The sequence below is a fragment of the Mobula hypostoma genome, chromosome 7, assembly GCF_963921235.1.
Source record: "Mobula hypostoma chromosome 7, sMobHyp1.1, whole genome shotgun sequence".
Lineage (NCBI taxonomy): Eukaryota > Metazoa > Chordata > Chondrichthyes > Myliobatiformes > Myliobatidae > Mobula > Mobula hypostoma.
In genome coordinates, this window is record NC_086103.1 from 115,238,893 (window position 1) to 115,256,170 (window position 17,278).

Consider the following 17,278-nt stretch of genomic DNA (forward strand, 5'->3'; position numbering starts at 1 on the left):
TCAGTAAATCCAAGAAATAGAATCAATGAAAGACACACCCAAAAGGGTGGACAAACAACTGATGTGCAAAGGACAACATACTGTACAAATACAAAATAGAAGAAAATAATAAATAAGCAGTAATTATCAAGAATATGAGATGAAGGGTCCTTGAAAGTAAGTCCATACGTTGTGGGAACATTTCAGTGATGGGGGAAGTGAAGTTGAGTGAAGTTATCCCCTTTGGTTCAAGAGCCTGATGGTTGATGGGTAGTAACAGTTCCTGAACCCGGAGGTGTGAGTCCTGAGACTCCTGCACCTTCTTTCTGATGGCAGCAGCCAGAAGAGAGCACGGTTTGGATGGCGGGGGTCGCTGATGAAGGCTGCTCCTTTCTGTGATAGCGTTCCGTGTAGATGTCCTCAATGTTGGGGGGGGGGAGAAGGGGCTTTGACTGTGATAGACTGGGCTGTATCACTACTACATTGCATGGCACGGCATTAACCCTTTAACCACACTACATTAACCCTTGCCCTGCCTGTCATCCCAAGCACTGAACCCACGGGGCTTCCAGACACTGACCTCGGCTGGAGCCAACTATCCGCTGCTGAGATTCGCGGCACCGCCGGACTGTTTCAACTCTTCACACACACACACACACACACACACACACACACACACACACTCCAGTAGATGTCCAGCACGAACCGTTTCATCCCTCCACCAGTTGGTGTCCAGCACGGACCAGTTCAATAACCCCCCCCCCCGTTGGTTTCCAGCACGGACCAGTTCAACACCCCCTCCCCGGTTGGTGTCCAGCACGGACCGATTCACGTCTCCCCCACCCCGATTGGTCCAGCGCGGACCGGTTCACCGCCCCCCCCCCGCGCGGACCGGTTCACCACCACCACCCCCCCCCCCGCGCGGACCGGTTCGGTTCACCCCCCCCCCCCCCCGCAGCTCCCGCCACCGACTCCACATCGCCCCCGCCTGGCTCCTGCGGACGTCGCCCTGCGGCCTGGGTGTCGGTGATTCCGGTCAAGTGAGGAGTTGCGGTTGTGAATCCACTCCGTCCTTCGGGCGAGCAGAGCACACATGGAGAAGAGTATCAGTCACGACAGCCTCGCGTCCAAGCGGTCGCTGCCCAGGAGCGGCTCCGACTCCAGGCCGCCCAGCGCCGGCTCCGTGAGCAGGTGGGAGTGAGCAGCGGTCCCAGGGGCGGGGAGGCGAGGCCGGAGGGGGGTGAGGGTGAGGGGGAAGGGGGTGCAAACAGAGACGGCGGAAACCGCTCCAACCTCCGGGGTATTCGTGTTGCAGGAAGACCGGTACTTATTGACCACTGCCCTTGAATGAAAGGAGATGGATGTCTGAGCCCTTCTGGTGGACGTCTCCCCGTTGTGCTAACGGGCGGGGTGGAAGTTCCAGGATCTGGATCCAGCGACGGTGGAAAAAAACCGAGATCGCTTTCCAAGTCAGGGTAGTGTTCGGCTTGAGGGGAGACTTGTGGGTGGTACGTGGTCGTGTTTCCATGCACCTGCTGTCTCTGCCATTCTCGGTGGCAGAGGTCATGTATTTGGAAGTTGCTGCTGGAGTAGTCCAGGAGAGAAATTCAGTATCAGCTTTAATATCACCGGCATATGTCGTGAAATTTGTTGTTATGCGGCAGCAGTACATTGCAATACATAGTCATTAAACACTGAAAATTACACTATTTATATATATTAAAAGTTAAATTAAATAGTGCAAAAGGAGGAAAAAATACTGAAGTAGTGATCACGGGTTCAGTGCCCCTTCAGACATCAGACGGCAAAGGGGAAGAAGCTGTTCCTGAATTGCTGAGTGTGCTCCTGCAGGCTCCTGTACCTCCTTCCTGATGGCAGCAATGAGAAGAGGGCATGTCCTGGGTGATGGGGGTCCTTAACGATGGATGCTGCCCTTTTGAGGCATATTCCTTGAAGATGTCCTGGCTGATAGGGAAGCTCGTGCCCATAATGGAGCTGAGTTCACAACTTTCTGCAGCTTATTTCGATCCTGTACAGACCCCCCCCCATACTATACAGTGATGCACCCAGTTAGAATGCTATCCGGTACCTTTGCAGAAACTTGGGCGTGCCTTTGGTGACATACCAAATCCCCTCAAACTCCTAATGAAATATAGCAGCTGTTGTGCCTTTGTAGCTGCATCGATAATTTTGATGCATTTTGTAGATGAGTGCTGGAATGGTTTAGAATGGTGGATGATAAACTTAATTTAGTGTTGTTGGAGCTGCATTCATCCAAGGAAGTGGAGAAAATTCCATCGTGTTCTTAATGTGTACGATGTAGATGGTGAGAAGGGTTTGGGCAGTAAGGAAGTAAGTCACTTGATGCTGGAGGTACCTAGTCTCTGTCCTGATTCTGTGGTCATTGTGTATATGTATCCATTCTGGGCAATGGGAATCCCCAAGATGCTGATAGGGTACCCAGTAATGATAATGCTGTTGAATGTCTGTAAATAAATGGCTAGGATCAACATGTTGCAATTGTTTACTGTCTGTCATTGTTATGGTGCAAATGGTATTTGGCACATATTAGCTCAGCATGGGTGTGGTCATGAGCTTGCAGTGTTTAGTGAGGGCTTGACCCATTTTCACAGAAGTTGTGAATGAAATTGAAGATGCAGTTGATATCAAAAGATTCTTGATGCATCTGCAGTTGGTTGGGTTTTCTTCTGAAGATCAGTTGCAGGTCTGACCTCCAGGAAACACCAGCATCTTCCTTTGCATGACTCCAGCCTATGTAGTCTTCCCATATTTATCATACAGTTCTATCCTGGTGATTTGATGTCATATTTAATGCTACTTTTTGTCAAGAGTAATTTACATGTGTGGAAGATTTTTTTTTTATTCACGGGATATTGACATCGCATGAAACCATTTGTCATCCATATCTAATTGTCCCTCCCTAGGTAATTAAGAATCAATTATATTTGTATGCTTCATGTCACATGTCACCATACAGGGTAAAGATGGTTGATTTCCTGCACAGTGAGGCCCTCTGTTGGTTGGCTGCCTATGTGATACACAAGCTAGGGCAGTAGGATATTAAAAGCAAGTTTTTGTTGCCCATGCAGCAGGCTTTCCCTCTCCATGCAGCTGATCAATCCAAAGGAACGTCAGAGACCTATACAATTTGGGACCAGTGGCGTCTCAGGAGTTGCTAGTCATTGTTGAACTCAATGTAGGGACAACAGCTCAGCTTTTTTTCCTCAGGGTTTACTCCCGATGCCTTCTCAATGAGTGCATATATTCGCAAGGCAGTGGAGATTTGAGATCAGAGTTCTCCTTCCACATGAGCTGCCAACCACCGCTGATGAACCCAGTCTGCCCAAAGCAACTGGTTTTAAGGGGCAAAGGCCAGAAACCCGCCTTTGCCCCTTTTCCTGTCAGTAGAAATGGTTCTGCTAGGCTTAGTAGCTAAGCCACAAGTGAAGGCCAGGAGCTGGACTTAATTATCAGAGGTTATTTGAGACACACACCATTGGGAACATTTAATATGTAGTGGCAGTTTATCCCCACTACCTCCACTGGCTATGACAACATTAGGGAACCAATCAATTAGGAGCAATTTTAGTCTCAGAGTACAATAAGAATCCTAATGGTTTCTATGGTCCCCGATTTCAAAGTTATCATTTTATAATATTATTTGTTTGCATTCCAGATTTATTTAATTATGTGAGTTTGAGTCTTCCAGCTGCCTTGGTGAGATTTAAACTCAAGTTCTCAGTCTAGCACTCTGAATGAACCACTAGGCCATAATGTGTTGGACACTGGGCACATGAGGGAGAGGAAGGAATCAGATCGGCATAGGACAGGGAGGGTTTGAGACGGTATGAGGGAGGCAGTGGAAAGAGGAAGGGGAGGAGGAAGTCGGGAAAAGAGATTAAAAAAACTCGAGAAGAAAACAACATGTTCTCAGTCTGATTTGTATAGGCAAGGTGGCACACTTAATATTGTGTGTGTGTTAACATCATAAAGTTTATCAATTACTTTTGCAAGAGCGAATGTTTATAAATCATACTTTTACCTTAGAGTTCCAATGTTTCAATATTTGAATTGAAAATAAAATTCATTTTATTTATGATAAACATGTTGAATGTGTTTGATAGTTGCATGTATCTTTTGATATTCTATAGTGGTGTTGGAACGTGCTACAGTATTCTAATACTTAGGAAATGTAGAAAATTGATGTGCAAGAAGCTGAAATATTTTAGTGTCATCCTTATCATGAGGTTATGTAATAGCCAGTAAGTTGATCATGAATTGTAGCTTTAAGTAATGTACAATAACTTCTAGTATTTAGATTGTTTAAAGTTTTGAGAGTTCAGAATGTTCTTTCCAAGAGCAATTCAGCCTTTATATTGGCTGTAGGCAGTTTTGATGACACCCAAGCTCATTTTTTCATGTTGAAAACATGCTAATTGATGCTAAAATTTTCTTCGGGATAAATAAAGGTTTGTCTTATCTTTAAAGCAATAATTAGCTATACTTTGTTCACTATTTTTCAACTGAAGAGTGCTTTCAGAATATTTGTAATAATTTTGTTTGAAGCTTATTTATTGTAAATGTTAGTCAATGAGTTCATTTTCACTGCAACAGAGGGATCAGCTATACTGCATTGGGTGTTATGTAATGAACAGGAGGCAATTGGGGAGTTTAAGGTAAAGGAAGCCTTAGGAGATAGTGATCACAATATGATTGAGTGCAACTTGAAATTTGATAGGGAGAAAGTAAAGTCTGATGTAGCAGTATTTCAGTTGAGTAAAGGAAATTACAGTGGTATGAGAGAGAAGTTAGCCAAAGTAAATTGGAAGGAGATGCTGGCAGAGATGACAGCAGAGCAGCAATAGCTTCAGTTTCTGGAAAAAATGAGGAAGGCACAGGATAGATGTATTCCAAAAACAAAGAAATACTCAATGCAAAAAATTGATAGAAAAGAGAAATGAGAGTGGATATAGGACTGCTAGAAAATGAGGCCGCAGAAATAATAACAGGGGACAAGGAGAGGGCACATGAGTTAAATAAGTACTTTGCATCAGTCTCACTTTGGAAGACAATAGCAGTGTGCCAGATGTTGAAAGGTGTAAGGGAAGAGAAGTGAGTGCATTTACTATTACAAGGGAGAAGGTGCTCAAAAAGCTGAAAGACCTAATGGTACATAAGTCACCTGTACCAGATGAACTGCACCCTAGGTTTCTGAAAGAGGTAGCCGTAGAGATTGTGGAGGCATTAGTAATGATCTTTCAAGGATCATTGTCTTCTGGCATGGTGCCCGAGAACTGGAAAATTGCAAATATCACTCCACTCTTTAAGAAAGGAGGGAGGAAGCAGAAAGGAAATTATAGACCAGTTAGCCTGACCTCAGTGGTTGGGAAGATGTTGGAGTCAATTGTTGGTGATACAGAACAACTTAGGACAAAGTCAGCATAGTTTCCTTAAGGGAAAATTCCTGCCTGATGAACCTGTTAGAATTCTTTGAGGAGATTACAAATAGGGTAGGTAAAGGGGATGCAGTGATGGTGTACATTTGGATTTTTGGAAGGCCTTGGACAAGGTGCCACACATGAGGCTGATTACCAAATTAAGAGCTCATGGTATACAGGAAAGTTCCTAGCGTGGTTAGAGCATTGGCTGATTGGTAGGCGGCAGTGAATGGGAATAAAAAGATCCTTTTCTGGTTAGCTGCCAGTGACTAGTGGTGTTCCACAGGGGTCGGTGTTGGGACTGCTTTTTATGCTGTATATTAATGATTTAAATGATGGAATAGATGGCTTTGTTGCCAAATTTGCAGATGATACGAAGATTGGTGGAGGGGCAGATAGTGTTGAGGAAACAGTTTGGCTGCAGGGGGACTTAGACTGATTAGGAGAATGGGCAAAAAAGTGGCAAATAAAATACAATGATGAAAAATGCATTGTCATGCACTTTGGTAGAAGAAGTAAATGTGGGGGGGATGGATCTAATTGAAACCTTTCTAATGTTAAAAGGCCTAGACAGAGTAGATGTGGAAAGGATGTTTCCCATGGTGAGAGTCTAAGACAGGAGGGCACAGCCTCAGGATAGAGGAGTGTCCATTTAAAACAGAGATGCAGAGAAATTTCTTTAGCCAGAGGCTGGTGAATCTGTTACCACAGGCAGCTGTGGAGGCCAGGTCATTAGGTGTATTTAATGTAGAGATTGATAGGTTCTTGATTGGCTGTGGCATCAAAGGTTAAAGTGAGAAGGCCATGGAGTGGGCTGAGGATGGTTTTAAACAAAAGATCAGCCATGACCGAATGGCAGAGGAGATGCTATGGGCCAAATGGCCTAATTCTGTTCTGGTGTCTTTTGGTCTTTTATTTAATTAGTCGCATAATAGTGTTTTTTTGCTGCAATGAAGGGCAGAGAATGCAAATGGGGACTTTTCAAATACAGGCCCTAATATCTACTGTGTCCAAACCACTCACTTTTAAGAATTCTTCTGTGCATTCTTTCTTCAATCTTACCTAAATAAAACAATTAAAACAATCTCAGCCTAATTTATCCTTGTGACTGTCATCCTTCAACAGTGGCATTGTTGGGGGGGGGGGAGAGAAGAAGAGAGGGTTGCGGGAACAACTTGTGATCACCAGTAGTTGTCCATCTGGCACCTATAGACAATGGATGGTTTGGGTTATAGGCTTCACTTTTTAAAAAGAACAGTTTGCTTCATGTCCTGCTATATGATAATTTGCACAGAAAAAGTACCTTTGGGAGCCAACTCTTTTGGAGTTTATCTGGGTAGATCTTTACTAATCCTCAATCAATAGAACTGAATTCAGAGTGCAAGTTGTTTATTGGCTTTTTTTATTGACCAAGTTTGTTGTTCTTTATGAGTAATTCAGTTTATCTTCTACTGTTTATTATACCTGATATGATGGGTACTTTCACAGTTAACTTTGATATCGTGCAATGTCAGATAAAATTCCACTGTTTTTACTATGTAAATCTGACAGATTTTATCTCATTGTTGAATTTCATTCCTGTTACTAGCAATCCTTGATTTCATAGATTGCACAGTTATAAGATAAATTTAAAGCATATTTTTACAAAAATCTGACGTGATTAGCTGCATAATTCTTTTAAATGATGTGCTATATACCTACTCTGCCAGTATGCTGAGAAATTGTGACGGTAGTGGTAAACCACAAACCAAAGTTGACTGCTGACAGGCCACAGATGTGGTTAAAATCACACATCAATCAAATTTAATGGAAAAGCTTCAAACAATACAGGTAAATGTTACATATGAATAGTAACATAAGAATTAGATATAGACACAAGAGACTTATAAGAATTAGGAGTAGACGTTTTTGAGCGTCGTTGATCTTCTACCTCAGCCTCATTTTTCTGTATGTTCCCTATTTCTTTTAATATCCAGAAATCCTTTGAGCTGTTTTGAATGAAATGACTGAGCTCTCATGGGTAGAGAATTCCAATGATTTGCCACCCTCTTCAACTGCCTATTATGCTGCTGGTGCTTAGGGCAGCATTGAAGATCCTTCATCTCTGTCTGTCCTTGGTTGCACACAGACATTGAAGGATTTTTCATTGCTGTTTTTGTAAGGTTATCTTTTGACCAGCCAGGGTTGTTAGACCTGATCTGGACCCCCAAACTGGACGACCGGTGGACCTTTGACCTGTTTGGCATGGGTGACCCTATCCTGCAAGTCCCTGACTCCAGCCAACATAGCTCAACGGGTCATTGAGGCATACAAGCCTCCAAACCCTAGACAAGGTTGTAGTACCTTTGGAGGATTGGCCACACTCTGAGTGAAGAATTTCTCTCATCTATTACTGTGACCACTGGTTTTAGACCATTCACTGGCTAGGGAAAGGATCCTCCCCACATTCATCTTGTCAATCCCCAAATGAATTTTGTAAGTTTCAGTGATATCATCAGAGAGGAAGTACAGTCATTCACTATTGTTTAATAAATAAGGAATTAAGAACAAAACACTTGCACACACAGTTCTCTACCTTACCAAACATACAGAAAGGTAAAATGCTCATGCATGAGATTAGATATTGTGATTACAAGTCTAATTGTGCCCCATGGTTGAGAAGATTTGATGGGCCAGATAGCTTGGAGCTACCCCGGCTGAGTTTTAATGTAACGTTTACTTGCATCAGAAATGCAATTAGTCACCTTTTGATTTAGCTTGTGCTTTAACGTTTGACAGAACTGTTGTGTACTGCTTTCGCACTAATTCCTGGGTCAGCTTGTGGTTGGTGGAGCAGTCTATCAAACAGATCCTCTTGGTGACTTCTACAGTGGGCAGGCAGTGTTTGATCAGCAAGGAGGAAGTAAGGTAGGCTCACTCAAATCTGGTCCTTCTTAGAAAATGCATAGCACCTGGTCTTGTCATAACCAACACTATTTATCACAGAGGCAAAGCACAAAATCTCATGGGAATACTTCCAGTTCTGAAGATGATGTTTCTTTAATGCATTTGTCTGAGTGAGGAACTGTAGAATGCCCATGTCACCCATGGCAATGATGACTGATCAGAATCAGGTTTAATATAACTGGCAGATGTCGTGAAATTTATTGTCTTTGTGGCAGCAGTACAATACAATACATAATAATAGAGAAAGAAGATGTGAGTTACAGTGAGTATCGATACTTGAATGAAATAAGTAGTGCGAAATGAAATTAAAAAGCAGTGAGGTAGTGTTCATGGGTTCAATGTCTATTTTCCAATGGCAGAGGGGAAAATGCTGTTCCTGAATTGTTGAGTGTGTGCCTTCAGGCTTCTGTACCTCATTCCTGATGGTAACAATGAGAACAAGGCATAATCTGTGTGAGGGAGGGTCCTTAATGATGGACACCACCTTCCTGAGGCATCACTGCTTGAAGATGCCCTGGATACTACGGAGGCTAGTGCCCATGATGGAGCTGACTAAGTTTACAACTCTCTGCAGCTTATTTTGATCCTGTGCAGTAGCCCTCCCAAATTAGACAGCGATGTAGCCAGTTAGAATGCTGTCCACGGTACATCATTGGCTAATCGACTGATCATCAGCTGATAGATAGATCATTAGCTAATCTGCTCTGTTATCGCCATCACCTTGGCCCCAAAGGAAAAACTTGCAAATATAAACTAAGAGAAAACATGCCTTGATACTGTCTTCATTCACTTCTGAATCTATATTGAACTTCGAGGCCATGTCACGTGCAACACTGAAGTCTAAAGAATGTAGAGACCAGGTAGATTCGCTCTGGCAGAAGCAAATGGGAAATATATTGACAAAATCAGAAGACATCTGTAACAGCTTAAGCAGAAGCTGAACTGTTTTAGACATGTCATATTGTTAAGGAAAGGAATACTGAGGCTTTTCTGGTTTGGCAAGGTGGAAGGAAGAGGAGGAAGATGGTGAACAAAGTGAAGAGCTGTGATCTATGAAATATTGGTATATCTTTGCAATGACTTCAAGATGTGGTTGGTTGATTTGGAGAGAAAATCAGTCTATTAATCAGTAGGAGTCAACAATCACTCTGTGGGATGAGATATCGAGTTATAAAATTTGAAATTGTGTATTTGTGAGTGCAGTGCTGAAAGAACGGTGCACAAAGATTTCAACAATCCACCTAAACCATAAAGTCCTGTTCAGTTTCTTTGTTCTTTTCCTCAATAGAAGTAGCAGCTTTTCTTTGTTTTTTTCAAATAATTTTTGAAACAATGTTGGATTCAGTCCTTCAGGTTTTGAGAACAGAATCTTGTCTACAACTCCAGTTGAGTTCAAGGAGAATTGTTTTGTCAGGGTCCTTTTCTAGATCTGAAGTAAATTCAAAAATCTTGAATGGTTTGAGTTAGAGTTTGATACAAGGAGGAAATTCACATGGTGTCCTATTAACAAGACTTCTTCAACTAACATTAGTTTTAAAAATGAGATGATTTTTCCTTCCTTTGATTATGAGACATTTATGTTACTCCTGTGTAAATTATTGTCTTTTAAAGTGAGCATTTGTGAAGTCTTGAGGGATACTTTGGAGCATTTCTTTTTAAAGAATCTGAAGTAGATCCTTCAAGTAATCCCATTTTCAGTTGTCTTGCTTGCTGAAGTCTTAAGTGTTCTCTGTGGTTTGTTGCTGAAGTGATATTCCTTCCTTGTGCCCTTAACTCCTGGTGCAGTCATCAGGGCACCGTCGTGACAAGCTTTGCACCACTCTGTTCCATCTGTCGCGGTTGTGTGCCAGAGCCTGGGTCACCGCAAATGTTTTCCCTGTCCATTCTTTAATGTTGTCCGTCCATCTTTTCCTCTGTCTGCCTCTCCTTCTTTTCCCCTCCACAATTCCTTGTAGAATGGTCTTTGCAAGGCCACTGGATCTTGTTACGTGGCCATACCATCTCAGCTTTCTTTCCTTCACCGTTGTGAGAAGGTCTTCATGGGGCCAATGTGGTGCTGGATGGTCTTGCGGACCTGCTCGTTTGTGATTTGGTCCAAGTATGAGATGCCCAAAATGTTGCAATAGCATCTCATTTCCAATGCCTGTATCTTTCTCTGTAGCTCTGCTGTGAGGGTCCGTGTCTCACATGCGTACAGGAAAATGGAGAATACCAGTGCACGCAGGAGTCTGATCTTGTACTTCATGGTGATGTTACTGTCCCACCATATTGTCTTGAGTTTGCATAGTGCAGTCATTGTCTGTGCGGTTCTTGCCAGGACTTATGGTCTTGATCCTTCATTACTGGTGATTGCCCCCAGCTATTTGAACTGCTGCACTGTCTCAAGTTTCTGACCATGGACTGAGATATCTGTTGTGATGGCACCATTGGCATTTGCCATGTGCTTGGTTTTCTCTGCACTTATTTCCATTCCAAACTTTGTGGAGGCTCTGTCAAGATGGCTGACCAGGTTGGCCAGTTCATCCTCTTTTCCTGCAAGTCCATCAATGTCGTCAGCATATCTTAGGTTTGTGATGTTCCTCCCTCTGATGCTGACTGTGCCCACATGATCTTCAAGGGCAACACTCATTCAACTCACTCAGGAAGACGTTGAAGAGAGTGGGGGAGAGGAGGCAGCCTACAGAGGTATGGAACCACTTCCCGATGGTGCCCTGAGCGAGTACTGCACTGGTTGTCTTCGTGTCAAGCTGATGGATTGTATGAATCAGCTTCTGCCCCATGTTGAATATCTTCATGGTGGCCCATAAGGCATCATGCCAGACTCTGTCAAACGCTTTCTTGAAGTTTATGAAGACGTGGTAGAACTCTCTCTGGTGCTGAAGGTGTTCCTCACAGAGGGTGCAGAGGTTGAAAATCTGCTCAGTGGTGCTTCTGCCCTTACGGAAGCCTGCTTGATCCTCGGCAATGATGTCTTCTGCCTGAGGTCTCAGTCTGTTCAAGATGATTCTGAGCATTAGCTTGCTTACATGGCTGATCAAACTGATGGTACGGTAATTCTGACAAAGTTGGAAATTGCGTTTCTTGGAAAGCACAGTGATCAGTGACTAAGTCCAAGGTGTCGGCCATTCACCTGTCTTCCAGATCTTATTGCAGATAGTGGTAAGCATGTCTATCGTGGCCTCCATGCTTCAGAACGCTGAAGTGATATTATGCCCCCCAAATTAAAAATATGACATTTAACAATCATATTTGAATGAAATTTATTTTTATAGAATAGACTGTTTTAGGGAGATTGCATTCAATGTAATTTTCAACTCTAATTTCTGTTCGTTTTATTGTTTCTATTTGGAGAATTTTTAAATTCGGCTATTATGTCTTTGTATTGAAGTACTCGCATATGGCCAGATAAAATAGCTATCACAATGCAACTTGACTCATTTTTGCCTTCAGAGGACAGAATTTGAATTTTGGCCTAGTTTTAATCTGAATGCTGCTTCATTATGTATGAGAAATCCTAGGTGACTGCATTTGCATTTTCAATAGATGCGATGCTAAGGACATTGTCTTTTAAAAGGTTACATTTCAATCGATTGATTCATTAACCCTGTCTCGCTGTGTTATGAGAAATCTTTTTTAAGGCAACAATGGTCTCTGTTGTTCTGCATTTGGATTGCTGTTTTGAAGCATTTTGCTGTTGAAAGAGAGGCCATTTGAACTATAGTAAATGTCAGATTTCCAAGAAAAGTTAAACACTTCATTCCACTCTGCTCTCTGTACCAGTAATAGTTTTTCTACTGCATTTTTATCTGATTACTTTTTTAAAATTATAGATTCTGCATCCAATGCTGAAACAAAATTTCCTGACATTAATTTTGTTCTGTCTGGGTATTGACTTCCCAACTATTAGAAATGTTACTGAATTTACTATATTAATGTTTCTTTCTTCAAAGTCTCTTTCCTCTAATCTCCTGGCCATGCATCCTTGAAAGTGTTGTCTTGTTCTTCTTGGGTCCCTTGGCTCCCAGTGGAGCACAGGCCATTGATGGCCTCTCATCTCCATTGTCTTCTGTTCTGATCCAGTTTCGTGAGGGTGTACCAGGAGTGTCTGCATCATTTAATTTCGGCCTCAACGTGTCTCTTCCATGTGTTCTTTGGACGTCCCTTTTTCCTCTTTCCTTGGAGTTCCATTTTAATGCCTGCCTGGTGATGTCATTGGTTGGCTTCCTCAAGGTGTGGCAAAGTTGTCACTATTTCCATTTGCGTATTTGTAACTCCACGGATTCTTGCTTAGTGTTTTCCCACGGTGTCTGGTTGGTGGTGACAAAAAGAGTTGTCGCCTGTGCAGAATTCTGATAACTTTCCCTGCGTTGCATCATGTACTCACTTGATGATAAGCCTCTTCTCACAAACTTGATGATGTGCTTGGAGTTCATCAATATTTCTGTAATCCATTATATCCACAGTACAGGGGATTGGCCGATAGACCTTGAGAGTCTTCCAGGTTCATGCTTGCCCTATGTAAAACTTGTCAAAATCTCTCCTATCAGGTTTCCATCTCCACCATGTATAAGAACTTTAGAGAAGCAATTATAAAACTTGAGGGCTCAACCAGTTATGGAACAATTTTATTGATTATAAAGCCTAGCAACACCAAAATAATAAATAAGGATCACATGAAGATACATAATATTTTGGTTAGAAGTTATTAAAATTTGATTTATTTTGATTTTTTAAAATTTAAAAACACCTATGCCACCTTTTCCCTCCCCATGTGACCACCCAATCCATAATTTATTTTATTGCAATGAAAATTAAAAAAATTCTAAATGGAGTAGAGATGCATAGCAATCTGGGAGCAAACAATTTAAAAATAAGGACATAGCTTAATCAACATGCTTATTTATTTTGAAAAGTGAAATACCAAGGTTTATTTTTAGAGAATTAATACTGAAATCGAAAGTTGCTCTTGTTTCTAACCTTGATTAAACTATAGAGTACTATCTACAGTTCTGGACTGAAAAGCAATTAGCAGCATTTCAAAACACAGTTAGAGATTGCAAAGATACTGACAATAATTTTGAGTTATGTAGATTTCTGACTAATGTTTTGGGGTCACCTATTTCCAGTGTTTAAATTAAGTAATATTTTGAAGAAAAATTTGAGCAACATCAATCTAGTAGCATCAGAGAGTTTAGGTTGAAAAATATTGCTGCTGTTGGAAATTGAGTTCTTTTTATGAAATAAAAGTAATTTGGGTGATTCGGTAGAAGTATTTAGGATTCTGAAAGGTTTTGATGGCATATATGGGGATGTAATACTAGTAGCTATTGATATGAGTCATTGAAAAATCTAAGGAATTTGGAACTGAGTACCACAAAAATTGTTAGATAAGCAGCATTACAAAAATGTGTAAGAGGGAAGGGAATAAAATAGTTATGCTAATTGGATTAGAGAACAAGAACTGAATGAGGCTGAATTGATGGAAAACTGGTGTAGATTGAATATCAAGCCCTTGAGGCATTTTTCCATGAACCCATGGGCTTTGGACTACCAGTTGTTAGCATGCTGCTTCCACTGTTCAGTCTATGTAGTTACACTACATTGAGCACAGCTGGGACTTTGGGTTACTGCAATGCTTGGTGTCATAAAATCAAGATTATTTCCAATTGGGGTTATTTTGCACAAGTGTGGAATCATTACAGTGTGAATGACCTCTTTAATGCAACTTTTCACCTGAACAACCTTTGCCCTTTCTTTCCATAGTACCTCCTCGTCTGTATCTGAGCAGTCTGTGTACAACAAGACTACTACAGTTATGTCTTCTGATTCTGTTTCTTCTGCAGATTTTTCTTCAGATTTCAGGGTAGGTAACTATTCAACAAGGTGAATTTCACTGTATTTGTGTTTGATAAATCCACGTAAGTGCCAGCAAGCTTATTCTGGAGTACTTTATTCTTACTCATACTTGCTAAAAGGATGAGCATTCACTACATTTTCTGTTTTTCATATTTGAAACTTGTGTTCTAGATGTTAGATTTGCAAAATATTGTTTGACAACAGACTCGTAAGTGACCATAGTCGTAGAAGGATCTAAGAGCCACAATTTTTTACTTATTTCTGTTCAGTATGGCTCAATATGTCATGGTTGCCTCATCCATTATTTACACCTTTTTCCTATGTTCTGCAAGCTTTAGTTGTATGTTATTACTGCCTGTTTAGTGTTTTCAAATCTGCAATGTATCAAAATAAACTGTGTTAAAGTTAATGAATGAATATGACAATGCATGCTGTGTTTTAAATGAGATCTATACCAATTGATTAGATCCAGTGGTATATGATTCAAGGTCAAGTTTCGTATATTGACCTGATACTGGTTGAGTACCTCTCATCCGAAATTTCAAAATCTGAAAACCCCTGAAATCCAAAATTTATTTGATCACTGACATGATGTCACAAATGGAAAATTCCACAGGGTGCTGTGAAGGTTCCCAGACGATGTGCACGTCTCTCCATATCACAGACAGTTCTGAGAACTGACCTCATGTAGTGAATAGAATAGAAAAACACTGCTTAAAGTGAAAAATGAAGATCTCGTTTGTGTATTGAAAGAGTGGATTCATCTGTGTGGGAGTGTTGCTTAATTGTATGCTGATCATGAAACAAGCAAAGATCTATCATGACAAACTGAAAATTGAAGATAATTGTCAATAATCAGCAGGCTGGTTGCAGCATTTTAAGAAAAGGCACAGAATTAAGTTTAAAAAAATTAAAGATAAAGCATCTGCTGATCACAAAGCAGCAGGAAAAAAAATCATTGATGAGTTTGAGAAGATCTTCACTGATGAAAATCTAACATCTGAACAAGTCCACAATGCTTACAGAAAACATAAAAATTAAAATAGAAATACCAAGATGAGGCCACTCTCAGGGTGGAGGAGCAACATCTCGTATTCTGTCTAGGTGGCCTCCAACCTGATTGCATAATTATCAATTTCTTATTCCGGTAAACTAATTCCTCCTCCCCCCGCCCCTTCCTCTATTCCCAACCCTGACCTTTTACTACTTATTACTTTCCCCTGGGTCCCCTCCTTCCCTTTCTCCTTTGATCCACGTTTATCTCCTATCAGATTCTTTCTTCTCCAGCCCTTGAATTTTCCCAACCACCTGTCTTCACTTGGCACCTTCCGGCTAGCCTCTTTCCCCCTCACCCCCACCTTTATATTCTGGCATCATCCCCATTCCTTCTCAGTCCTGAAGAAGGGTTTCGGCCCAAAATGTCAACTATTTATTAATTTCCATAGATGCTGCCTGACCTGCTGAGGTCCAGCATTTTGAATGTGTTGCTTTGGATTTCCAGCATCTACAGATTTTCTCGTGTTTAAAATACAGTATATTCAAACCTTTTAATCAAAACACAGCATTGTAGGTGGATACTGAAAGCCTGCCATTTGTTGTTGTTTAACAGCTGATTCAGGTATTTTCCCGATGCTGTTGTGCTGCTTTTGTTACCCTGCAAACATTATATTTTCATTATTTTAATGGTATGTAATAACTTTTACTCTGTATATATGTGAGATGAACAAGTACAAGACAAAGATTGGTAGCATACAAATTCAGAGTCAGAAGTAATGGTAATCCCAAGCTATCTCACTATATATTCAAAGTCCAAAAAAAATCTGAAATTTGAAACACTTCTGGCCTCAAGCATTTTGGACAAGGGGTACTCAGCCTAAATATTATATCTGAAAAGCAAATGGATAAAAAGTTTAAAAAAAAATTTTTTTTTGTCTTGAGGGTAGCTTGGCTTAAATTAACAGCTGTAGAATTTGAGTTTTAAAACTGAACGAATATGGAACATGCATTAGTTTATTTTATTTTTATATTTCATAGGGAAAGAAAACAGTTTTCTTAATGAATGTCATTAGTCAAATCTGTTTGATCTAATTTTTTTCTGAAGGCACTAATAATAATTTTTTTCTAATAATATTCCAAAGTCGCTGCAGGAGTTGGTGATTTCATGTTCAAGACTTTTATTTTTCATAATACCATAAGACATAGGAAGAGAATTAGGCCATTAGGCCGATTGGGCCATTCCTCCATTATGGTTGATCTGTTATTACTCTCAACCCTATTCTCCAGCCTTCTCATTGTAACCTTAAGGCCCTGACTGATCAGCCTCCACTTTAAATATATCCAATGCCTTGTCCTCCACAGTCATCTGAGGCAATTAATTCACCACCCTCTGACTAAAGAAATTCCTCCTCATCTGTGTTCTAAAGAGATGTCCTAAACTCCCCCACTATAGGAAGTGTACTGTCCAGGTCAACTCTATCTAGGCCTTTCAATGTTCAATAGGTTTCAATGAGATTTCACCCCCCCACCCCCCATTCTTAATGCCATTGAATATAAGCTCAGAGCCATCAAGTGTCCTTTATACATTAACCCATTCATTCCCAGGAACTTCCTCTGGACCCTCTCTAAAACAAGATAAGGGGCTTAAAACTGTTCATTATACTGTACTCCAAGCCCATTGTGAACAATGCCTTGAAAACCTTCAGCATTACATCCTTGCTCTTATGTTCTAGTCCTCTTGAAATAAATGCTAACATTACATTTGCCTTCCTTACCACTGACTCAACCAGCAAGTTAACCTTTAAGGAACCTGCACAAGGATTCCTAAGTTCCTTTGCACCTCTGGTTTATGAATTTTCTCCCATTAAGTACATATCCTATGCTTTTATTCCTTCTATGAAAGTGCATGACTATATATTTCCCTACACTGTATTTTGTCTGTCACACCTTTGCTCACTCTCTAAATTCAAGTCCTTCTGCAGACTGCCTGCTTCCTGAGCACTATCTGCACGTCCACCTATCTTCATATCGTCTGCAAACTT

The 17,278-nt window shown here is 41.0% G+C and overlaps 1 protein-coding gene across 5 annotated transcripts in view; it reads left to right on the forward strand.

The window, feature by feature from the left end:
- The first annotated feature begins 987 nt into the window (after positions 1-987).
- Positions 988-17,278, forward strand: part of mtmr2 (myotubularin related protein 2) — a 129,463-nt gene continuing 113,172 nt past the window's right edge. For 3 of the 5 annotated variants that reach the window (XM_063053820.1, XM_063053822.1, XM_063053825.1), the window contains exons 1-3: positions 988-1,170; positions 8,217-8,345; positions 14,148-14,247. In XM_063053820.1, the coding sequence (XP_062909890.1) occupies positions 1,073-1,170; positions 8,217-8,345; positions 14,148-14,247 (327 nt within the window). In that variant the 5' untranslated portion in view covers positions 988-1,072. The remainder of the gene's footprint in view (positions 1,171-8,216; positions 8,346-14,147; positions 14,248-17,278) is intronic. The other 2 variants (XM_063053821.1, XM_063053824.1) reach the window with 2 other exon arrangements.